Source organism: Rutilus rutilus (genome assembly GCF_951802725.1).
Source record: "Rutilus rutilus genome assembly, chromosome: 23".
Lineage (NCBI taxonomy): Eukaryota > Metazoa > Chordata > Actinopteri > Cypriniformes > Leuciscidae > Rutilus > Rutilus rutilus.
In genome coordinates this window covers 4,214,452-4,239,918 of record NC_140233.1, presented here as the reverse complement: position 1 = coordinate 4,239,918, position 25,467 = coordinate 4,214,452, and the positions used below count along the sequence as shown (strand labels likewise).

Genomic DNA, 25,467 nt, shown 5'->3' with positions numbered 1-25,467 from the left:
TATGATGATTTGCTGCTCAATAAACATTTCTGATCATTATCAATGTTGAAAACGTCATATTTTTAGGATTCATGAATAAAAGTTTCAAAACAGCATTTAGAGAGCATTATAAATGCATTTACTGTAACTTTTGATCAATTTATTCATTTCTGTAAAAAAAGGGGGGAAAAAGACCTTCTGATCCCAAACTTTTGAGCAATAGTGTATATGTGAGTTTATTTATTTAAAACTCTCATTATGTCCAACGAAAATGATTTGCTTAAAAAAAAAAAAGATCTAAATACTAGTACGTCACACACTGAACCTCAACAGTTACACGATTGCTCACTGGAAATAAATACAGCGCATCAAATGTGGTTCGCAACGTCACTGCTGTAATGACACATTTCTGAAATATTGGGTATTCAAGAAAATAAAAGGCAGTTCACTAGGTTTTGCAACCTTAAATTATTGAAAATAACTTCTGAAACCAGTCTAAACTGGTTTGCTGGTTTTAGATGGATTTTTTGTGCTTAAATGAAATATAGTATAATGACTACAACATAAATGTGTAAGCATCATCCTCATTGAATTTATATTCCAAAAAAAAAAAAATTTTTTTTTTAAACATTATGGGATAAATGTGCCGTTTTCAAAGCCTCCTTAAAAGGTCAACACAACATTTCTGAAACCTTCCTTTGAACCTAACTCGTCAAGTAACACAAGTATATATTCATAATTTCTTCCTTTCTTTTACCTTTTGCATCATCTTGGGTGTTTTATTTTTTCTCTGAGCTCATCCGGGATGGTCTTTTATGCATGAACGTATAACGCGGCTCTGGAAGTCTGGTAAATTATTTACGCCGTGCTTTTCTTTGTCGTGTAATGTTTTTGTCGCTTGTCTCGTTTTCCCTCCGTCACACTGACTGACTTTCAGTCTTCAGAGCTGCTATTGTGACGTCGCAGGGGTAAACCTCAGTCTACACACAGAAGAGGAACGTTTAACCATGATAAATGATTCCCTCACTGTCCCATTGTCTTCGTGAAGCGGAGACTCGTCTCTCCATCTGCTGAAATGAGCTTCACGTCCCCTGACGTTGAGGAAAGACAGTCTTGGTTCAGTGGCCGCGCGTTAAAAGGGTTGTGGTCATAAACGGCTCCATGTCCCTTCCGAGTTTCCATCGCTGAGAACCAACAGCACTTAGTCCGATCTATCAATGCATGGCATGACTGGAGCGAGTCGAACAAGAGGATTGTGGGAATGTTGCTGGCATGCGTTTAGGTCTTCATTTGACCAGGACGCAAAAACCATCGGCCTTTCATTTCTGCAGTTGCCTTAGCCAAGTTACATGGAAAGTTTGATTTACTAATGATCTGAATCAAACCTAGCAAATTATGGTCAAATTATAAGCTCGTGAAATAATTGAATTACTCATTTTTACCAGGGCACCTAATTCTGTACGCGCTTTATTTTTTTCCCCCGCATATTTTACTCAGAGATGGGAAGGTTACTCGAAAAATGTATTCCAGTACAAACTAATAATCTATTATAGGCCTGGCAGATGAAAAATAATATTTCAATATTTTTCAGCCTTGGTGAAACTGAATACATCTCAGTATTCAGAATTTATTGTTTCTTTAATGACTTATAATAGTGATTTTTCAAGTAAAAAGTCATAGCGGTCGTGGCTTTAAAATAAAGCAAGTAAAATACTGTGGTTTTTTTTTGTTTTGTTTTTAATAAATTAACCCGTTTTAATTTATATGCATCAATGCATATATAACACAACACGTAATATAACATTGCATAGTGTTTAACTGCAATATTACCTACATATACAGCTTTTATTAGGACTAGAAGTCTTTTGTGACATTATAAATGCATGTACTGTCACTTTTGATCAATTTAATGTGTCCTTGCTGAATAAAAGTATTAATTACTTTCAGGGAAGGTTTAATAAAGCATGAGAAAAGCACATAAGAGTTTTGTAAACATTTGTGATGATGCAAATGAACCGTTTTCAATTAGCAAGGGTTATTGAGTGTACAGATGTGTTGTAGACTAGATTTATTTGAATTAGATGTCGATAATAAAGTCGAAAAAATTAAGTTCAGAGAACGTTTTCAGTAATGTTATGCTAACCTTTTAAGAGGAGACACTGTGGCAAGTGTTTGCTGAGTTTCGGTTCATTTTTGTGACACGTTTCAGAAAGAAGTGCACAGAGATTGAGACGCCAGAAAGCGCACCCTGTTTGTTTTTCTCTATTTTACAAAAGCACAAAGTTTTGTTGTTCTTGTGAGAGTACGCAAATAAAAATAGACCCTTTACAGTTTCGAATGATGTATTTCACACAAAAATGTTCTTCATTACCCCTACGTTTTAGTCTTAGTTCACCCAAAAATGTAAACTCTGTCAGTAATTACTCTCCCTCATGTTGTTCCAACCCCGTAAGACTTTCGTTCATCTTCAGAACACAAATTAAGATATTTTTGATTAAATCTGATAGCTGGATCACTCCTCCATAGGCTTCTCTGTTATTGAAACTTGCCGGCACAGAAAGTTAGTAAAGACATCGATAAAATAGTCCAAGTGACTACAGTGGCTCAACCTTAAGTTTATCAAGCGACGAGAATATACATCTGAACGGAGGCTCACTATTGGCCAGCATCACACACATGACCAGCGTCGGCCAATAGTGAGCCTCCGTTCTGACGTACAACAGTGCTGCGCTGTTACACTACGTGAACTCACTCAGAGGTATATATATATATATATATTGTGTGTGTGTGAATACATTTATTTTAACTTTGCCCCTTTTTACTTGTTACGAAATGTGTTTCCATTTGTTGGTGTCCTGAGTGGCTGTTCACTCAATACTAGACAGTTGACATTTACAAAAATATAAGTAGAAATCTAAAAATTGTCTTTAATGACACAGTCGGTGATGCATACAAAACATTAGCAATGCAAAGTGTGTCTACACAAGCGTACAATCAGTGTCGAGTCGTCAACTCCGTATTCATTTGTCTGGGTGAGCTCGCATCAACTCACAGAAACGCCTTCAGTTCCACTTCCAAAGTCAACCATTAGGGAATAAGTGAAAACATGCTTTTACATTCTACAATTAAAAGCATCAGAGCAGCAAATGATGTTTCTTCCCACCGGAACGCATGGTGGCGTCTAAAGCAGGGCAGCGCTCCCATCATGCAATGTTCTCGTCTGGCCTAGTGTGTCGTGTTCCTCGTGAAAAACTTGTGTAGTTGGGGGGAATTTTTTTTTGCCATTTTAGGTGTCCATTTAGAGGTTATCTCACACATTTAATTGGATTAAAATTAATAGTTCATCCAAACATTAAAATACTCATTCTCATCTTCATGTCATTCCAAAGATCCTGCTAAACATCTTGTTTTGTTTCCCACAGAAGAAAGTCGAGTGGACGACATTACGGTAATTGGTGAGTAATTGACTGAATTTTTACTTTCGGGTGACTTGATCTTTAAACTGGGAATTAATTTGCCTAAATTGGCTCAATTAAGTATAGCTGCACTGCTAAAAATAAAGATTTTCAGTTAAAATGTCTAAAAATCCTATCTAGAATTGACTTGAGAAGCAACATTGCATAACATATTGAGAATTTTCGGTGATTTATCTTCAATGTGAGTGTATTTTTCTTACTGGTTGCACTGGCAGATTTTTCCCACTTGTTTTAATTGTAAGCAAGTTAGAAAATAAAATGTTAAAATCTGCTAGTGCAGTAATACAAAATAGGCTTATATTGAAGATGCAATCTATGAAAATACATCTTATAATATCTTAAGGTGAATTTATCTTAGTGATATGAAGATATTGAAACTGGAAAAGAAGTTAAGAAACAGTTGTAGAAGTGATTCAGAAAGATTCGTGCTATAGTGACAAATGGACACCTAAAATGATTCGATGTTTTTAAAACCAGAACTCAGACACGTAGATGTGGACGTTGATGATGTTCCGGTGAGACACGACCCCGTTTGTGACGTAGTTCATGGCCAGCTTCAGTACGGTGCTCACAGGACCAACCAGCGGCTTCACCTGTCTGACCACACCTGTAGACGACAACATATCACCTGAGAATGAGCTAAATGTGCTCCAAATACACACACATGATTTTCAAACATCTGATTTTCAGAGCATGCACAGCAAAAATCACATTGAATCTGACATTTTCAATTTTAAACTATAGGTCACTTTCATAACATAAATTACAAGTTTTTTTCAGGATTGTGAGATTGTCTCGCAATTCCAAAAAATTCCAAAAAAAGTCTGAATTGAAAGATATAGGGCTCTATTTTAACGATCTGAAACGCAAGTATCAAATGCGAAACGCAAGTAACTTTGTGGGGCGGATCTCGCAAATCTAAAATGGGTTGGTCTGAAGTAGCTTCATTATTCATAGGTGTGGTTTGGGCGTAACGTGAAATAAACCAATCAGAGCGTCATTTCACATTCCCTTTAAGAGCAGGCGCGCTTGTTCCATGGCGGATTGCTATTATAACGGCGGATTTGCCAGACGCACGACAGGAGCGGTTCACAGCCGAGGAGACCGACGTTCTCGTCAGGGCCGTAAAACACAGAGAAGTGACATTGGGGATGGAGAAACACACACAAATTAGCTTCGGTTAAACAGGCGTATAATAATTTGGGTAAATGTGTAAGCTAGATTTATGCCTATTTTTTCACATCTTCATGGACACCACAATGATTTCCCTCGTGTGGAATATTTTTCCTTGTAATAATGTATGATTTGCAAAAATGTGAATTGCTGCGTCTGTGTAGATGAGATAAGCAAAGTGTATGTGCGTCGTGCACACGCTACATTATGGCCAAGCATGCGCCCTTAAAATAGCATATGAACGCGCTACTGACTTTAGACGAGGTTTCTCCTGGTCAGTGGTGGAATTGTTTTCTGAAACTGCAAAATAGCACCAGGGAACGTTTGCGCCGGAACACGCCTCCTCTTTTAGCTGAACCGCCCCCGGGAGCGCAAGTTCATTCCCTAATTTACCGACGTGCGTCTGTGGAGGGAAAAGTCCGCTTTGCGCGGGTGAAAAATAGGAATGATACATGCGTCGTGTACAAAGTCAATTGCGCTGGGTGCATGATTAACTCAAATTCTAAAAAATAAAGTCTCAGTTGGAAGAAAAAAAGTCCGAAATGCGAGATATAAAGTCCAATTCTGAGGAGAAAAGGTCAACTCACAATTCTGCCATTTTCTCGCAACTGCTAGTTCATATCTTGCAATTCTGAGAAAAATGTCAGAATTGTGAGGCATAAAGTCACAATTGCGGAAAAAAAAGGCCTTTTTTATTTTATTTTTATTCAGTGGCGGAAACAAGCTTCCGTACATTGGAGGTTGTGCCTCAAAAAAGTTGGTTTTGAGCTGAGAAAACGCTATTTTATGAGGCGGCAATTTCATATAAATTTGTTTGTGATGCTAAATGCTAAAAAAAATTTAAAAAAATTGAAAATTCTCCCCTAAATTGTCACTGAGGCGTAAGTAGATTGTACGAATTCATACGAGTTAGCCACCGACTCGCCAAAACGTACCATAGTTACGAATTGCCGTGTGTATGCAAACACAACGTGAACAGTGGAAGTATGTGAGTGCAGATGCGAATTGCACAACAACAACGAAACAACACAAGATTTTCTGTAGGGAACATTAGCATAAACTGTTGTCTTTTCTCTTTCAGCAACAGACTGCAAAGACGTTTGAAAGAAACTTTAGTACAGTAACCTAAAAACACAAGCTAAACTATGCACGGCGTAGGCCAAGTGTTAACATCTGCGTTTGCGTACTCGTGTCTGTCCTTAGTTAATGTGTGGCTTTAAAGCATGCTCTGAAGTTTAAAATTATGAATCTTTTGTCATTTTTAGAGACAAAACATTGTCATAACTATGTCTGGGCCTCTAATAAGTGGTGGTAACATAACAGACACAAAGTTTATAAAAATAAAAATAATTCACGGCCATTATGGAGCGACTCAAAGGAGCAGCGTATACGAAAGCTCCATCTGATGATGGATGCGACGTTCATTGTTACAGAAACAAAGACAACAGGATTTTCCCAAAGGACGCGAGACATCCTCCGTTACAGGCCTGGCAAACCGCACCCGATCAACCGAATGAGCCAAGAACGCTGAAAAACCTGAGAAATCTTCTAAAAGCGAATAAATGAAGGAGACAGAAAGCTGTTTATATAGGCTGTCAGCGCCCGTCTCAGCCCGGAGCTTTAGGAAGTTTCCAGCTAACTGGGAACATTCACAGAACTTCCCTAATGATCTGGCAAGATTCTCACAAAGTTATGAACAAACATTCTTCCAGTTACATTAATAAAATGTTGAAAGTTATCTGGTCTTTAATCATGTTCTGAAAACATTAGCACAAAAACATAATCTGTACATCATTCATGGAATGTTTTTTCCTGAAACATTTTAACGTTCCCTTAAGGTTTATTCAATGTTACTACTTGTTTAAAGTAATGTTTCCATTATGTTATAATGCAAAATTATAAAATGGGATGTTTCCCTTGACGTTCGTATAACCAAGAATAAAACATTTTAAAACTGTACGTTTTGAATGTCCAGAGAACATTTCGAAATAACATTTTCATTACTTAATGGGAATGTTAGCAAAAATGTGATTAGAACATATTTTTTGTTAGATGGGTTTCGCCGTTTCTGTATTTGGTCTCTGTTCCTCTCCGATTTACGTAGAACAACAAAAATGACAGAAATCCATCCATCAATCTATTTATCCATCTGTCCATCTCTATCTATTCATAATTTTGCATAATGCATCATTTTAATAACATCTAAATTATGCACCATTCATTTCTATGTAAATACATATAAATATTTCATGTTAATTTTCTATTTATTTATTTTTCATTTTTTTTTATTTAACCTTTATTTATCCAGGTAAACTGATTGATAACCACTTCTCATTTACAAACAATTGTGATTGTGTATAATTGTGTTCTGATGCACAATTAATACAGTGTTTGAGTTAAAAATAGAGCAAAGGTATTTAAATTCAAATTAATGCAGGCAGACTGATTTTGAATATTGTTTTCAATATTCACATCTAAATTAGGCATAATTTATTAAAATGATACAATATAATAATATTGTGATACTAATAATAATAACAGAATAATAAAAATGGTTTGTGTAACCACTAGATGCTTGTACAGCCCTAGTTTTAAATATAGGGATTTGTATTCCCTAGTTGTTTATAAGTTTTCAGATATAATTACTTACTTTTTTTAGGTTTTGCGTTTGGATATATATTTAGACATTATAAAACATTCATTTTATGCAATGGTAATTTTTGACCACGAAGATCACAAGTGTGATTTTTTCTTTTCTAATCATGTTCACATTTTGTATTTTTTGTGTTCATATAGCAAGTCCCACAAAAGACATGGGGCCCTATCTTGCACCCAGCGCAATTGACTTTGTACACCGACGCATGTTTCATTCCTATTTTGCACCCGCGCAAAGCGGACTTTTCCCTCCACAGAAGCACGTCGGTTAACTAAGAAATACACTTGCGCTCCCTCGGGCGGTTCAGCGCAAAGAGGAGGCGTGTTCCGGCGCAAACGTTCCCTCATGCTATTTTACAGGTTTAGAAAACAATTGCGCCACTGACCGAAAAAAAACAGTTTAAAGTCAGTGGCGCGTTGCGCATGTTATTCATATGCTATTTTAAGGGCGCATGCTTGGCCTTAATCAATGTAGCGTGTGCACAATGCGCATACACTTTGATTCTCTCATCTACACACAGACGCAGCAGTTATCATTTTTGCAAATCATACATTATTACGATAGATAGATAGATAGATAGATAGATAGATAGATAGATAGATAGATAGATAGATAGATAGACAGTTTATTATAAAAGCATACATCTAGCTTACACATTTACCCAAATTATCATACGCCTGTTTAACCGAAGTTAATTTGGGTGTGTTTCTCCATCCCCAATGTCCCTGACGAGAACGTCGGTCTCCTCGGCTGTGAACCGCTCCTGGCGTGCGTCTGGCAAATCCGCCGTTATAATAGTAATCCGCCATGGAACAAGCACGCCTGCTCTTAAAGGGAATGTGAGATGACGCTCTGATTGGTTTATTTCACGTTACGCCCAAACCACACCTATGAGTAATGAAGCTACTTCAGACCAACCCATTTTAGATTTGCGTCGGGCGCAAGAGTCATTTATCCCGCCGGGAAAATAGCAACAGCGCCAAGACCCGCCCACAAAGTTACTTGCACTTTGTGCTTTGACACTTGCGTTTCAGATAGTTAAAATAGGGCCCACAGAGTTTTTATTTTATTTTATTAAAAACTTAAAATGTTTTGATCTAAAATGACCACTAAGGACCACTTAACCACGAGGGTTAAGCTATGATAAAACTCTTCGCATGTATGCAAATGTGCATATTTTATATCCGTTCTTGCATTATTGTGGCAATACCAAACTCTAAAGTTTCCTTCAAATGTATGTGCCATTGATCCGAATGTTGCTAACTCACTTGCTCCTCCGTGGACGTCGATTTTCCAAAAGAGAAAACTGACCGTATAAGAAGACTTATTTTTAATGTAAGTGTGGATATGGCCATGTGTAACTTAAACTGTTGAATGGCTTGTGGTTATTTTAGCTGTAGAAAAAGCATGTTATGCTGCTTGATGTTGATATCATTATTTTAGTTGCTTATCCTAATCAAAAGCGCACTGGTTTGTACCGTAGTGTGAAAAATGTTACCATTTAATGCACTTGGTTATTCTTCCGAGTTATTCACCTATAGCTGATAATGCATTGGAAGTCTTGCATATTCACGTGAAATGCTTTGACAACAACATTTACAATGAAATTTGTTCTTGTGTTGCGTTATAACTGTGTTCTGATGCACTTCGGAAAGCAACGATGCACAAACAAGTTTGCGAGTTATAGGGCGTTTACAAAGTGTTTCAGGAAGTTTAAAATCACCGTGCATTGTTTTGTTCAGAACAAAATGCTGAATGTGTTTTCCAAACCACGAAGCTGCGCAAATGTGTTCCCACGCTCATTTCGAAATGCCATTAAAGAGCAAGAAGACTGCAAATAGCTTTAGTTAAATGCACGTTAGCTGTGTACACACTTGCCACAAAACAAAGTCGAGTCGATGCCAACAGCCATTCGTCATCCTCAATGGCTACGTGGGTTGCGATATTGAAGGTTTACATGTAAACAGTGCAATTTCTGGTTTTCTGGTCACTCCAGCTCTGAGAGGAAATGCATGACGGGATCCAAAATGGGCAGGTTTAACACTAGGGACAAATGCGAGGAATGAGTTGCTCGACCACAGTATTGGATAATGACATGCTAGTTGATGGGTTATGCAGGAAAGGGCAACGGATTCGGCCCACATACCCAAAATGCCAAGGTTTATCTCACGGTAAAGCTCACCCCCAACGCGGCACCACACAAGGGCTGTTGGGAAGCGTGGCTGCGTTATCCAAACAGCCCTAAACAACTGGAGAGAGGACATGACTTTTACTTGCTCTCTTTGAAAGGCCACATGTGTGGTTTGGTGTCTCAAGCTCAATTAGCAATGAATCATTGCGGTCAACTAGTCGGACTGAATCTGGAATGTTTGTTCCAGTCGTACCTCCATTGAAAACTTGACCACACTGTCATGTTTTACAACAGATCGCTTGTATTTGCTATCGCTGAAAGTTAAAGTGCAGTTTATTCAGTTCAACTCAAGTGTGGTCGTGGGGCATTCTGGGAATTTAGCCTGGGAATTTTAAGCACTTGCAACCCAGACATGGGGTCCGTTTAAGTCCACTTTTTTTTTATGCCGTTCCCTCGATAAGTCTCGTGAGTTGAACGAGTGCCATCATTGCTTATGTTGCACAAGCACCCTTGTAACGCCCTAAGCTCTTGATCGCTTGTGGGTAAATCAAGGGTTGTGACGTCACAGTCGTGTTGCATTGTGGTCTGTAGATCTGCCTAGATACTGAATAAATTAAGAATCACACATTTTTTAAATTTTTGTTTCAAAAAGCAATTGTCCAACGATTCTGAATAGACAAAATTACGTAATTCACTGGAGGTTATGACAAAATGTTAATTGCTGCAGTTATTTTTTTTTTTTATTATTAATTTAACTATTTTTTAAAAATCTGGTTGAGTGAGTGATTCAATGACTCAATTATAAAAATACTCCACTTGTTTCATTACTGGGTGAATCAGCATTTTTGAACGAATCTCTCTAATGAATGATTCAATGACATACAATTTTTCACAGTCACTTGTCGCCACCTACTGGTGTAACAACGTAAACGTTACAATTGTTGGATTGGGGATTTGCTCTATTTTTGTTCGCTTCCGTATATACAGCAATGTTTATATGCAAACTATAAACTTTTATAAACTTTGGCCACTTCACAAAGTTGAATACACTTCAAAATGGCGGCGGGGTTTCCCTAAGGGGAAGTGCATCTAAAAATTAAGTTAAACACAGCCCTAATGCTGCGTCCTAAATCACGTACTACATTTGAATTTGAAAAGTGCGCTCTATGTAGTATGAATATGGGTAGTATGCATGAAATTCAGACGTACTACATCCACCATGTTGTTACTGTCATGTGACCCACCAGCATCAGTTGATTCTCTTCACTTCCATTCATAAATCCTCAGACATACTACTTTTTTCGCATCATTTTTTCGCACACTGTATAGTAGGAAAGGATTCGATTCCAGACTAGTGATCTATCAGTTATGAACATGAATAATGTATAATGTAGTTAAGCACATGTCATTATGAGGTACTCAAGACTGCCACCTACAGGTCTTAGTAGGCTAGTGCGCTTTTTAATTTTTACTCGCATATTTTAAATGATTAATGTTTATATATTTTGAAAATGTTCTGCTAATGTTCTACTAATCTATTACACTTTGACACATTCCTGCAAACGCAAATCTGTCAGTTCAGATGCGTTTTTAGGGGCTGGGCAACGATTAATCGTGATTAATCGCATCCAAAATAAAAGTTTGTTTTTTACAAAATATATGTGTATGTACTGTGTATAATTATTTTGTATATATATAAATATACACATATACATGAAATATTTGCATGGATATACTGTATATTTATACATACACACACTTATATTATGTAAACACAAACTTCATTTTGGATGCGATTAATCGTTGCCCAGCCCTAGCTCTTTTTTTCTTCTTCTCAGAATACATCACATCACGGAAGCAACATGGGGTGTGAATGCTGTTTCATGTTGACTTTAAATGATTAGAAATCTCTTATATAACTTCTGCTGTAAAGTCTCCTGGCCTCCTTGCGGCCGCCGCCCTTGGATCCGTCAGTGCGGGAGATGAATCAGTCTTGATGGATGACCGGGTCCCTGGCTGAGCTCCGTCGGTGAGTGAAAAGTGTCTGTGGGGGCTGCAGACCACCACAGTAGACAGAAAATGGTTTAATTTTCAGTGGTAATCCCTCAACTGAAGAGCCTTCGTGGGTTTGGTCCGGCTCATTGTGTGGCTAATGCTGTGCCATTTTGTGATTCATTCTCTGATGTGTTGTTATTCAGCATGTGGCGCGTTAAACGTCCTGCTCTGTGCTTTCAGAATTAGATAAAAAGCACAATGAAGACCTTTCCTCGGACATAAGCAGGTGATATGGATTATATACCAGGTTAAAAACAAAATGTAGTCATATTTTCTGTGCAGACCCCTAAAAAAGGTCCAAATGAGTCAGTGAATCAGTTCATTCAGACAGTTCAGTAAATGAATCGCTTTTCACTGATTAATGTCAGTGCGTTTACATTTTCGGTAACGCTTTACAATAAGGTTCATTAGTTAACATTAGTTAATGTATTAACTAACATGAACTAACCATGAGCAATACATTTGTTACAGTATTTATTAATGTTAGTTCACAGTGCATTAACTAATGTTAACAAACACAACCTTTGAGTTTAATAACGTATTGGTAAATGTTGAAATTAATATTAACTAAGAAGATTAATAAATGCTGTAGAAGTATTGTTCATTCTTAGTTCATGTTAACTAATGCACCGTATTGTAAAGTGTTACCACATTTTCTTTTTTGTGGCTTTATATTTACATAATACTGTTCATCACTGCCTAATTTAGCATTTATCTCAAAAACTAATTTAGCATTTAACTGAAAAAAGTTGGGTTACACTTTTTTTAAGATGTCATTGTTACAGTGTAATTATATATGCAAGTACTGTGTAATATTAATTAACTACATGTACTCACTATAGGGTTAGGGTAGGATTAGGATTTGGTTGAGGGTTAGTTGCATGTAATTATGCATAATTTACTACTATGGTAAGTACATGTAACATATGTAACAAGGACACTGTAAAATAAAGTGTTACCAAAAGTTGCCTAGAATTAATTTAAATGAATCAAACGGTTACATTTACGTGAACCGACTAAATGAATTGATTCACTGAAATGAATCAGATGCTGCACACACACACACACACACAAGTGTTTCAGTCTCAAAGTAGCTTTCTCTGGTTGGCGAAGCTATACACGCGAGTTATCGGCTAATGCAAAGCGAATCCTCGTCTACAGTTCTGACACTCTTCACTAAAATTCCTCTGGTCTGTGTGAAGGACAGTAGCCGTAGCCAATGTCACATACCTGATCACAGACAGCATGTCTCTGCCGTCGCGTTAACTTCCCTGTGCTCAAATATTGCATCACTTGACCACAGGTGCATATCCCTACCAGATGTTTCCACCGACTGGAATTTTTATACTGGCTTTTTTAATCTGGGCCGAGGTGGAGCCAAACTGAGAGCCGCTGAAGGGAAGATGCCACGGCGTTTGATTTCCCACCGTTCGCTCCCATTCCCCATGCTCGTGGTAGTCCGGGATACTCTGCATTTCTGAGATCCACACGTCATCATGTCCGAGGCCAGGGATTCATCCTCAGCGAGGAGCGTTGATGCAACAGACTGTACCGCCACTCGGACCACACACACACACACACGTACACACACGTGCATTGAGTTGCATTGTTGGGAAGAAAATTACATTGTGTGAATTTTTTTTTTTTTTTTTTTTACTACTATATATATTGTCACTAGAACTTAATGATTTCCACAATATTGATACAAAACGAATATATATATATATTTTGTACGAGTGTAACGATACCCTCAAGTCACGATTCGATACATATCATGATACTGAACTCACGATACGATATTATTGCGATACTCCAAGACATATGATAAAAGGTTAACAAAATGAACTGTTGATTAAAAAATAAATTGGTTTTACATTGCGTGCACAATTGGGTTTCCAGCACCAAGTCCAAGCCTATTCACTTACACGTGTAAGTGAATAGGCTTGGACTTGGTGCTGGAAACCCAATACACAGGACAATAGAGACACCAGAATAACAATATTCATGATTCTGAAGCTGAAAATACAGAATTATTTTAGACGAATATGCTTGCGCTCTTTCACTGACCAGATATATTTAAAATAATGTAGGACACTTTTTACTAACATAAGACATTTGGCATTATCAGGACCTTATAACATTATATATAGTACTTTAATGTAGTACTGACACTAAAACTCTGAAAACTTGAATTTTTCTCACACAGTAATTTTTATTTTGGGTGTATTATCCATGATACATATTGTTGCGTTTTTGTATTGCGATATGTGACACGATGTATTGTTACACCCCTATGAACTTCAAGTGCTTAAAATGACGCGCTTCGCTCAAACTTTAATTAAATTGCACGCTTGACTAATTTTACATTTGCACAAAGCCATATCATGACATCGATTTTATTTCAATATTGCGCAGCCGTGTAATGCATTGAGTGCCACAAATAAATTGTGTAAATCACACATGAATATGAGCTATTGAGTGTTTCCCAGACCGTCCAGCTCAAAGACTCTCTCTTCTGTTCTTGAAATGTTGACTTTGTAGTGATGAGCACCACCTTGAGTCAACCTACCTGGAGCTGTGCTAAAAACAAACACTGCTAATGCTTTGAGCCGGTCACCATAGACACGGTTGTGTTGCGATTGAGGCCGTCAAGTGTTTTCACACACTCGTGACTGCTGCACAAACGTGTGGATGACAGAAACCGCTCCCAGTGTTGGGTATTCCCAGTCCAAATCAAATAGCAATGACTGGGAAATTCCTTCTGAAGAAGCTGTAAAGAAACTCGCTGCATTTATTTGGACTTATCGGTTTAATAGTAAGATTATGTAATTTGTGTTAACACTTTTTTTCTTTCCTTTTGCTTATGCTGTCGTATAAATGTTAAATAAGCTACTTAAAGTGGAGAAAATCAAGCTTTTAATGTTGTTTATGTGTCTATGTGGTGTTTTTAATATGCTTTCAGACAAACCATGTGTAAGTTCATAAGTCGACAGCATTGCTGAGTGTTTTCTCCTTAAAACTGCAGTGAACCAAAGACAGTCTCAAAAACACGCTTTGAAATCGCTGGTGTTTCTGACGTCACAAACTACCTTGTAACCAATCAGATCAACATGTGATCGTCAACCAGTGGATCTCTGAGCTGAGTGAGTGAGTGGAGGCGGGGCTCATTTGCATATTCATAGAACCACGCATACTAAATGAGGCAAGGGTGTCGAGTTACAGTGAAGATGGAAAAAACTTTTAAATATGTCATTTTGGTGATCAAAGATGACTTTTAAGGGATAAAATGATTGACTACATGTGGACTTTAAATAAAATCAAAACTGATGTGGTTTAGTGTGATTATTGAATCAAACTTCATCTCTGAAGCTGCTCGCTTAAAGGTTTAATGCATGAAAGTGAATAAATGTATAAAAAAAATATTGTTTTGTATTTGAACTGAAATTTATAACTATTGTATTGTATTTCAGTCAAAAATGTACATTAAAAACCTAAAAAAAAAAAAAAATGTCTCCCAAAGGCATATGTAAATTTGCAGGCCTGCGTGTTTGACTAATAAAAGTGGCGGAAACCTGCTTGGAAACAGTCACTAGCCGTGTTTCCATTACAGATTTGTGCAGATCTCTTGCGATATTTTCTAAATGTCGATAAAAAACTATTGCGAAATGATGGCGTTTCCATTCACTGATGTTACGTTGCAGTTTCCATTGCAGTTTTGCAAAATATTCCTTTTCAGAATTGCCTGAAATTCATGCGAGCTCAAAAACTTTTTTGCGATATACGGGAGTTTTTGCAAAATTGACGTGTTTCCATTGGGCGTATTTTCAATTCGCAATTTCAATTTGCGCAATTTGACCGGAAATGTAAACACGATTCTTTTCAGTCATCAAAGTGATGCAGAAATTGCACACTTCACCTACAAAACTTGTACGCTATGAGTAGCTTGCATCTTGAGAAAGCATTCTTGCTTTCTTATATCATATCTACAAGCTTTTAGGCCATGGATTGTGATGACACATGTTAATAGTTGAGGTTAATAGATTCATACAACACACCACAGTATCAACAAATATTGTTTTAACAGTGACATGTCTCATAAATCACATCAAGCTCCTTGATTGTAATCCAAAGCCCGAGGGAAACGGGACGGAGCTGATAAATCCCTGATTTATCCACACCAGCTGTTCTCCTACACTGACTCATGCCACGTCCATCTCTAGGTCCAGTTTAATTTAAGGAGCTTCTGGTCACGATACGAGAGGACCGTTAGAACGGCGCGTTCAGAAAGAGGTGGCTCTTTGCATTTTAGTTTAGGAAACGCTTTCATGTGGTACCCACTCGAACCAGGCCAGACAAACACACACATACAGACGTCATGACGTCAGGAATCCACACGACCACGAGTGTCTGCCGTCGGCATCGGTGCCAGTTGTTTGTGGCTCTTTTGTGTTATGGTGATTTAGGAAGTCTATTCTCTCGGCTAGGAGGGGAAACTACCCATGACGTCTTGGCACACAAAAGACGGCCAATTACACTCTTCAGGGTTTCATTATAATGCGTTTCATCTCAGTCAAACTGATCTTTCATGTTCAGGCGCCATTGTGTAGGAAATTAAATAAAGATTTTTGCTTGAAAACAAACAAAAACTAGATTTTTTTTTATATATATTACAATGAATGCAATGATTTTTTTGCACCAGACTTATAAGCAATAGGGTTCTGGAAGTATAAAAATGATTGATCAACCACATAAAAATGTTAATCTGATTTGATGGTGCAAGGCATGCTAAACGTTGTAAATATTGTAGAGTCTGTTGTATTATGAAAGCACAAACCAGAGACATCAAGTCCTGGGAAAAAAAATGCATGGTTGAATGGCAATAAAATGACTTTAATTAGTTTCAAAGTTCATAGCCGCTGATTTCGTGGAACGTTTTAGACATTTTACTCTTACATCTTATATAATCTATGAATGAATTTCATTTTAATATTGCTTCAAGCGTTGTCAAAAGAGTATGTTTCTCATGAGTCTCGTCGTTTGTTCGTTCTACTGTTCTATCTATCAATCTAGCTATAGTTTGTACGTTCTATCTATCGTTATCCTTGTCTGTCGTTCTGTCAAGTTCAAACATTTTGTTGAAAAACAAAAACAATTTTTCATGAAAATGCATGGTTGAATTGCATTAAAGTAACTTGTCTTGACTTTAATTAGTTTCAAAGTTCATAGCCACTGATTTCGTGGAACGTTATAAACATTTCGCTCCATCTTATATAATCTATGAATGAATTTCATTTTAATATTGCTTCAAGGGTTGTCAAAAGAGTATGTTTCTCATCAGTCTCACCCACATTTCTATAAACTCAGAATGGTTGCCCTTCCCAATAACCTTTGTGTGAAAGCACACCAACAATAACCGTCTGGACACCAAAAAACCTCTTTGTGAGCTTTTCAAAGTGTCCTGGAAAAACAGTGAGTAGACAGAGAACACATTAAAGTCGGTCGAGCCACAAAAGTGGGAAACAAGGCCACATGCTTATAGCGAAGGAAAAACATGGGCTCGGGATGAACAACACATGGACGAGCGTCTTCAAACGGCCACAAATGATGCCGTCGACTCTTCAGGCCTATCATCAGATAGGAATCACACTGTCGGAACGAGTTAGATTGAATAAGCCTCTCCGTGTAGATTCATGCTTCCCCCCTCTCCTCCCGCAAAGATACACATATGCATTTGGTTTGTTTAAAGAACTAAAAAAAAAAAAAGCAAGAGAATCTTTCGTAATGGGAAATTAGGTCAGAAAACCACTTGATGCAAATGTGATTTCCAGACAGGAATGCCTCAAGGCTCGGTCTGTGGTCCGCTGGCATTGTTAGTCACATGCCACAGTGACACTCACCCACGATCATCCCGTGATCCAGACGCTTGATGATGTCGAAGGAGTTCTGGACGTTTCCTTCCAGGATGTCGTAGACGATTTCCGGGGTGTCCATGTGAGGAAAGGGAGAGGGTGTCGAGGATCGCAGGAAAACGATTTCTGGGGGGAAAAAACATCTTTTTTTAATAGAAGACACTTGTTTTCACTCAGGAATTGCTGGTAAATTTCACAAACAATTGCAAAGAAACGGCAAGACCTGAAATAGTATTTTCTTGTAAAAAAAATCATCTTTGTTTAATTTACAACTTTGAAAAATGTGGTGCTGTGATGTGTTCAGAATTGAAGAATTGGCTATCGTTATGTCTATCTGTCATTCTATCTATCTGCCTATCTTTCATTCTGTCTGTCTATCTATCGTTCTGTCTGTCTATATCATTCTATCTATCGTTCAGTCGTTCTATCTATCGTTTGTTCAGTCGTTGTATATCATTCGTTAAGTCGGTTTATCTATTTATCATTCTATCGTTCTATCTATTGTTCATTCTATCGTTCATTTGTTAGTTCATTCTATCGTTTGTTTGTTGGTTCGTTCTATCGTTCATTTGTTCTATCGTTCATTTGTTTGTTCGTTCTATCGTTCATTTGTCCGTTCGTTCTACCTATAATTCGTTCGTTTGCTCTACCTTGCATTCGTTTGTTCATTCTATCGTTCTATCTATTGTTCGTTCTATCGTTCATTTGTTAGTTCATTCTATTGTTTGTTTGTTGGTTCGTTCTATCGTTCATTTGTTCTATCGTTCATTTGTTTGTTCGTTCTATCGTTCATTTGTCCGTTCGTTCTACCTATAATTCGTTCGTTTGCTCTACCTTGCATTCGTTTGTTCATTCTATCGTTCTATCTATTGTTCTTTCTATCGTTCATTTGTTAGTTCATTCTATTGTTTGTTTGTTGGTTCGTTCTAGCGTTCATTTGTTCTATCGTTCATTTGTTCTATCGTTAATTTGTTTGTTCGTTCTATCGTTCATTTGTCCGTTCGTTCTACCTATAATTAGTTAGTTTGCTCTACCTTGCATTCGTTTGTTCATTCTATCGTTCTATCTATTGTTCGTTCTATCGTTCATTTGTTAGTTCATTCTATTGTTTGTTTGTTGGTTCGTTCTATCGTTCATTTGTTCTATCGTTCATTTGTTTGTTCGTTCTACCGATAATTAGTTCGTTTGCTCTACCTTGCATTCGTTTGTTCATTCTATCGTTCTATCTATTGTTCGTTCTATCGTTCATTTGTTAGTTCATTCTATTGTTTGTTTGTTGCTTCGTTCTAGCGTTCATTTGTTCTATCGTTCATTTGTTCTATCGTTCATTTGTTTGTTCGTTCTATCATTCATTTGTCCGTTCGTTCTACCTATAATTCGTTCGTTTGCTCTACCTTGCATTCGTTTGTTCATTCTATCGTTCTATCTATTGTTCGTTCTATCGTTCATTTGTTAGTTCATTCTATCGTTCATTTGTCCGTTCGTTCTACCGATAATTAGTTTGTTTGCTCTACCTTGCATTCGTTTGTTCATTCTATCGTTCTATCTATTGTTCGTTCTATCGTTCATTTGTTAGTTCATTCTATTGTTTGTTTGTTGGTTCGTTCTATCGTTCATTTGTCCGTTCGTTCTACCTATAATTAGTTTGTTTGCTCTACCTTGCATTCGTTTGTTCATTCTATCGTTCTATCTATTGTTCGTTCTATCGTTCATTTGTTAGTTCATTCTATTGTTTGTTTGTTGGTTCGTTCTATCGTTCATTTGTTCTATCGTTCATTTGTTCTATCGTTCATTTGTTTGTTCGTTCTATCGTTCATTTGTCCGTTCGTTCTACCTATAATTAGTTCGTTTGCTCTACCTTGCATTCGTTTGTTCATTCTATCGTTATATCTATTGTTCGTTCTATCGTTCATTTGTTAGTTCATTCTATTGTTTGTTTGTTGGTTCGTTCTATCGTTCATTTGTTCTATCGTTCATTTGTTTGTTCGTTCTATCGTTCATTTGTCCGTTCGTTCTACCTATAATTAGTTAGTTTGCTCTACCTTGCATTCGTTTGTTCATTCTATCGTTCTATCTATTGTTCGTTCTATCGTTCATTTGTTAGTTCATTCTATTGTTTGTTTGTTGGTTCGTTCTATCGTTCATTTGTTCTATCGTTCATTTGTTTGTTCGTTCTATCATTCATTTGTCCGTTCGTTCTACCTATAATTCGTTCATTTGCTCTACCCAGCATTCGTTTGTTCATTCTATCGTTCTATCTATTGTTCGTTCTATCGTTCATTTGTTAGTTCATTCTATTGTTTGTTTGTTGGTTCGTTCTATCGTTCATTTGTTCTATCGTTCATTTGTTTGTTCGTTCTATCATTCATTTGTCCGTTCGTTTTACCTATAATTCGTTCGTTTGCTCTACCCAGCATTCGTTTGTTCATTCTTTTGTTCGTTCTATCGTTATCTCTGCCTGTCGTTCTGTCAAGTTGTTTTCAAAACTTTCAGACATTTAAAGTGTGTCTTGACAAACTTAGTTACGCAATTGCAAAACTTTATTTTCTCTCGACTTCCAATTCATTTTAATTCTGCCTACATTATAGACACATTTTAACTGCAGTCCTGATCCTGTTTGCTACCTCAATTCAACGTTAAATTCGGGAATCGAACTGGAATATATCCGTAAATCTGTTCTGAATGGTGCACAACCCTTTTCAGCTCTAGTTCGCTATAAACATTAACAGTTTAACCAACTAGATTTATATAATCATAAATCAAAAATTATACAATATTTTGTCTAAAAATAAAATAAAATAAATGCTAATATTTGTTTTGGATTAATTAATTTTAACAAAAAAATGATCTACTTAATTTTCATGGCTGGTACCTTCTGGTTTGTTGAATTCTCTGAAGGTGGGAAGCGAGATGGCCGTGTGTGAAGTGGACAAGATGGGGTCGAGCACGCAGGAGATGTCATTGGGCTGGCAGGACTTCACACACCGTATAAAATCTGCACGATCCACCCTCGACCTGCTGGAGGAAGTCAAGCCAAGTTTTATTTATAGAGCACAAGTTTAACACAACCATAGTTGATCCACAATTATTTACAATAGAATAAATCAATAAAAATAAAATAAAGGGAAAAGGAGTAGAAAAAAAACAGAAATGGAGATAAAAATCAAGTATCAAAATCATTCAAACAGGAAGACAACACAACCATCTGACCTTTGACCTGAGCTATATGTTAGTAGCCGTGTTTACATTACAGATTTGCGCAAAACTTTTGCGATATATTTTCTAAATTTCGATAAAAAACGATTGCGAAATGACGGCGTTTCCATTAACCGATGTTGCTATATGCGACTAAAATGTATTTTTCTTTTCGTCGTTTTTTTTCTCTCGCCATAATCATTCCAAAAATCATTGCAGCGGATGTTGGTAGGTTTATGTATATCGCAGCCATTGCACTAGCCATTATTGCTAATGGAAGGAGACGTAGGTGTGTATCCAAGCATTAATGGCAAGGAAAACCCCTGATACTTGTGAGCGGCTCATATGAGGTGTTTCTCTCTCATTTCTGCTTCAAGGTCTTGATAAATTGTGGCATTTCATTGCAGTTTTTGCGAAAAGTTCCTTTTTCGAATTGCCTGAAAAACCACCTCATGCGAGCGTAAAAACGTTTTTGCGATATATGAGAGTTTTTGCGAAATTGACGTGTTTCCATTGGGCGTTTTTTCAATTCGCTAATTCAATTTGCGCAATTTGAAGGGTAATGGAAACGCGGCTAGTGTCTTCTGGGATCTACCAGAGGAATACATATTAATGATGCAGGATTCGGTTTCCCTGTCGATGACGACATGCTAAACTGCTAAGGCGCTCCAGACACAGTAGAGCCCATTGTGAGATGACTTGAGCAAACAGGCCGTGATCTCTGGTGATGACTGGGTAAAATAATCTTTCTTCCCAGTTGAAGCTCTCCAACAAGTGGACGGCGTCCAGCAGAACCCACCACAGAACCAAGCACCCAGCGGGCGGGCGAAACCTTTACTACATAAATATTATTTGCACAAACACACTGGCCATTCTTAATATGGAGCTCATAACACAAACAATCAGGATTTGGGGGGTAAAAAATCCGAACAGAGAACGAGGAGAGGCCAAAAATCACACCACAGGAGAATTGGTGGTCGAGTTTCCTGTTAGCCACTCATGGTTTTTCAATGCTTTTTTTTAAGTTGTGACATTGATATAAAACTTTTCCCCAAAAAATGTTTGGTTTAGCAGAGCATTCCCAGTCCGGCATCCCAAACTCTCATGTGGAATTTAAATTTATTAGCATATTATCCATCTATATATCATCTATCTTTTAATAGGAAAAATACAAGGGAGCTGTTTATCCTGAACTGGGCAACTTTGAGTTTATTTGAAGCTGCGTTTGGGAAAATCGCTGCATAATCAAGAGCTGACCTTGGATCACTAATGAGATCTTGTTAATTGTTTCTCCTTGGCAGCAATTAGATTCAATTGTTAAATCTCATTGCATTTTTTTGTCTATAAAGCTATACATTATTAAAGAAACTAATCATTTAAATACGATTTTGAGCAAATCTCAAAACGATTATTCATCGTGTACGTTCTGATTTTGTAAAGTCTCGATTCATTTTGAACATTTAAAACAACTGCAAATATTAAACTTTTGTAATATTTCGTCTAATAAAATGACAAATTATTTTAATTTGTTTAGACAAAATATTATATAATGAATCATTTGAATACGAAATTTAAGTTTTGTGATGTTTGTCTAAATAAAACACTAAAATTACTTTTGTATTTCGACAGAATATATTTTAAAATTAAATGGTAAAACTTACATTTTTAATCTGCCATTTATCAGTCATTGGCCATAACATGATCGATATTTTAATATTAGTGCATCTCAAAGTTTTGATAGTATTTTCTTCCCTATTGTGACGTATATCCAAGTAAAATGGATATTTTACTATCTGAAGAGACGACTCGACGCCAGCGATGTTATGCCCTAAATTAATACATGATTAACTAACTTTATTTTTCTATGTACATTTCTTAAATGCACTTTCTGTAAAGCTGCTTTGAAACAATGTGTATTGTGAAAAGCGCTATACAAATTAATTTGAATTGAATTGAATTAAAATGGCTTCTCAAACAAGAACAAATGTGGGCGGGGCTTGATTTTGTCTGTGAGGAATTGATTGGATGGTTGTGGTTTGCTATTGGTAGATCTCACGTGAGTGACAGGTTGTCCCGCCCTCATAATCAGAGATGTCGCTGCATTGATTAAGAATTACGAGGCATATGGATAAATAAATAGAAATATGTGCACAGATGAATCATTTATAATCAATATTCCATAAAAAAATTAAGAAATGTCAATTTTCATTTCATAGTGACTTTAAAGTGAACAGCTCTAGTGAAGTGTGCATCGTTTTTGCAGCCGTGCCGTGATTCGTTTCACCCTCCATCCATATTCTCCACATTGTATTTCGACTTTTTTCTCTCTCGAAATTTAACGAGTTTTTTTTAAATCAAAACTCAACGACTTTATTCTCGAAATTTGATTCGTTTATTCTCAACATTGTATTTCGACTTTTTTTCTCCCTAAATTTAACGAGTTTTTTTTTTTATCGAAACACAACGACTTTATTCTCGAAATTTAATGAGTTTATTCTCAACATTGTATTTCAACTTTTTTTTTCACGAAATTTTACGAGTTTTTTTATCAAAACACAACAACTTTATTCTCGAAATTTAATGAGTTTATTCTCAACATTGTATTTCGACTTTTTTTCTCTCAAAATTTAACAAGGTTTTTTTTAATCAAAACTCAACGACTTTATTCTCGAAATTTTATTAGTTTATTCTCAACATTGTATTTCGACTTTTTTTATCCCTAAATTTAACGCGTTTTTTTTTTTATCGAAACACAACAACTTTATTCTCGAAATTTAATGAGTTTATTCTCAACATTGTATTTAAACTTTTTTTTTCGCGAAATTTTACTAGTTTTTTTTATCAAAACACAACAACTTTATTCTCGAAATTTAATGAGTTTATTCTCAACATTGTATTTCAACTTTTTTTTTCGCGAAATTTTACTAGTTTTTTTTATCAAAACACAACAACTTTATTCTCGAAATTTTATTAGTTTATTCTCAACATTGTATTTCGACTTTTTTTCTCCCTAAATTTAACGAGTTTTTTTTTATCGAAACACAACAACTTTATTCTCGAAATTTAATGAGTTTATTCTCAACATTGTATTTCTACTTTTTTTTTCTCTCGAAATTTAACGAGGTTTTTTTTATCGAAACACACGACTTTATTCTCGAAATTTTATGAGTTTATTCTCAACATTGTATTTCGACTTTTTTTCTTGAAATGTAATGATTTTAATCTCGCATTATAATGACTTTAATCTCGAGATGTTTTTATTTTTTTATTATTGCTTGGCCCTAATCCTCTTCCATAAATAAACACTGCAATATTTCATAAATAAAAGAAAGAAATGTTAATTTTCATTATTTTGTCAAGTCAAGTCACCTTCATTTATATAGCGCTTTTAACAATATAGACTGTTTCAAAGCAGCTTTACAGTGATAATAGGAAGTTATAGTAACAGAGATTGTTTGGGCTTTACAGCAGCTCTAGAATAAAGTTATTGTCCAGATAAAGTTAGTTTTGATTGATTCACTTCCGTTGCAAAGATCATTAGTTATTAACTTAGGGGCCACTTACACCACACCGTTCAGAAAACTTTTAATGTGTTCTGGCCGTTAATTCACACGACAACAGTGTTTGGCGGCTCGAGAACGCAAACTTTGAAACAGGTTCCAAGGAGCAAGTTTAGAACGTTTTTGAAAAGCGTTATCATCTCCGCGTAAACTTAAGAAACGTGAATCTATGAAACGCTGACGGCGTGCACATGCGTATTACGTGTTTAGTCTATAGGTATGTGTGTTTGAATATATATGTGCGCAGGCGCGTAGTCTTTCTTTACTAACTGACCTCAACAAACTACCTGTCTGGCCTTAAAAATGAATAATACAGAATTTTTTTTTTTATCGCTTCCGCGTGTCCATGCTAACCAGTGAATTATTTGACAGCGTTTTATCTGTACAGAGGTAAAGTCATGGTGACTTTAAAGTGAGCAGCTCTAGTGAAGTGTGCATTATTTCTGCAGACACCGTCTCTGAGCGCTTTGATCGGATGCAGGAGTTGCAGTGAAACCCCAAAGCTCAGATCAGGTTACGGGCGTTTTTACTGCAGAGAGGGGAGAAGCCCCTGACAGAGCAGTCGAGCCGCCGCTGGGCACGGATCTGTAATTAGCAATTAGCGGGTGGGTCCACGTTTTGCTTAGGCCTGAGCCAAACCCACAAAATGTTCTCCTGCTTATAATACCCAACTTGTGCACGACATGCCGAGCGAGGAAGACGGAGAACGAGGGGCAAACGGCACAAATAACATCAAAGCTAACATTGTGGCGAACGCCGCTGGGGGGAATCCATCGCGCGCGCACTCACTCGCTCACGTGAGCAGAAACGCTAAATCCCCATGTGTGACTTGAGGGGAAAAACATGGCTTTTGGACAGGCCGTGTTTCTGGTCAAGCGAAAGTTCTCTTTTTCTCTCTGGTAATTATTATTTATAGTCAGTGTCTTGATAGCGCACCAACACAAACACTGCGGCCCATCGTTTCTCGGTGCACGGCGGCGATGTAGCTTCGCCACAAATTGTTCAGACCACTGTCCAAAGCCCAGAATCCCATAATTCACTGTCAGAAAGTGTGTGTGTGTGATGGGAGAGAGGAGAAAACCCAACGAGATGCCACCTAGCGGTGTGAGGCACCTTTAGAGTGCCCCTGTTCTGCTGTAAAGCTACTAATTTTGAGTCTTCAACAGGTTTAGGTGCATTCAAGGTCAAAAACACTTTCACTTTCTTATAATATTCAGATTCAGTCTCTCTAAACCACTCCTTTCCAACAACCTACTCTTCTCTCATTGGTCAGATGGCCCAGTCTATTGTGATTGGTTTACTCTGCTCTGATTGGTCAGATGGCCCAGTTGGT

At 37.0% G+C, this 25,467-nt stretch overlaps 1 protein-coding gene across 2 annotated transcripts in view; it reads right to left on the bottom strand.

The window, feature by feature from the left end:
* Positions 1-2,882: 2,882 nt before the first annotated feature.
* Positions 2,883-25,467, bottom strand: part of fbln1 (fibulin 1) — a 63,083-nt gene continuing 40,498 nt past the window's right edge. Inside the window, exons 15-17 of one of the 2 annotated variants that reach the window (XM_084397999.1) lie at positions 20,252-20,397; positions 17,368-17,505; positions 2,883-4,062 (exon numbers count right to left, since the gene is read on the bottom strand). In XM_084397999.1, the coding sequence (XP_084254125.1) occupies positions 3,923-4,062; positions 17,368-17,505; positions 20,252-20,397 (424 nt within the window). In that variant the 3' untranslated portion in view covers positions 2,883-3,922. The remainder of the gene's footprint in view (positions 4,063-17,367; positions 17,506-20,251; positions 20,398-25,467) is intronic. The other variant, XM_084398000.1, reaches the window with a different exon arrangement.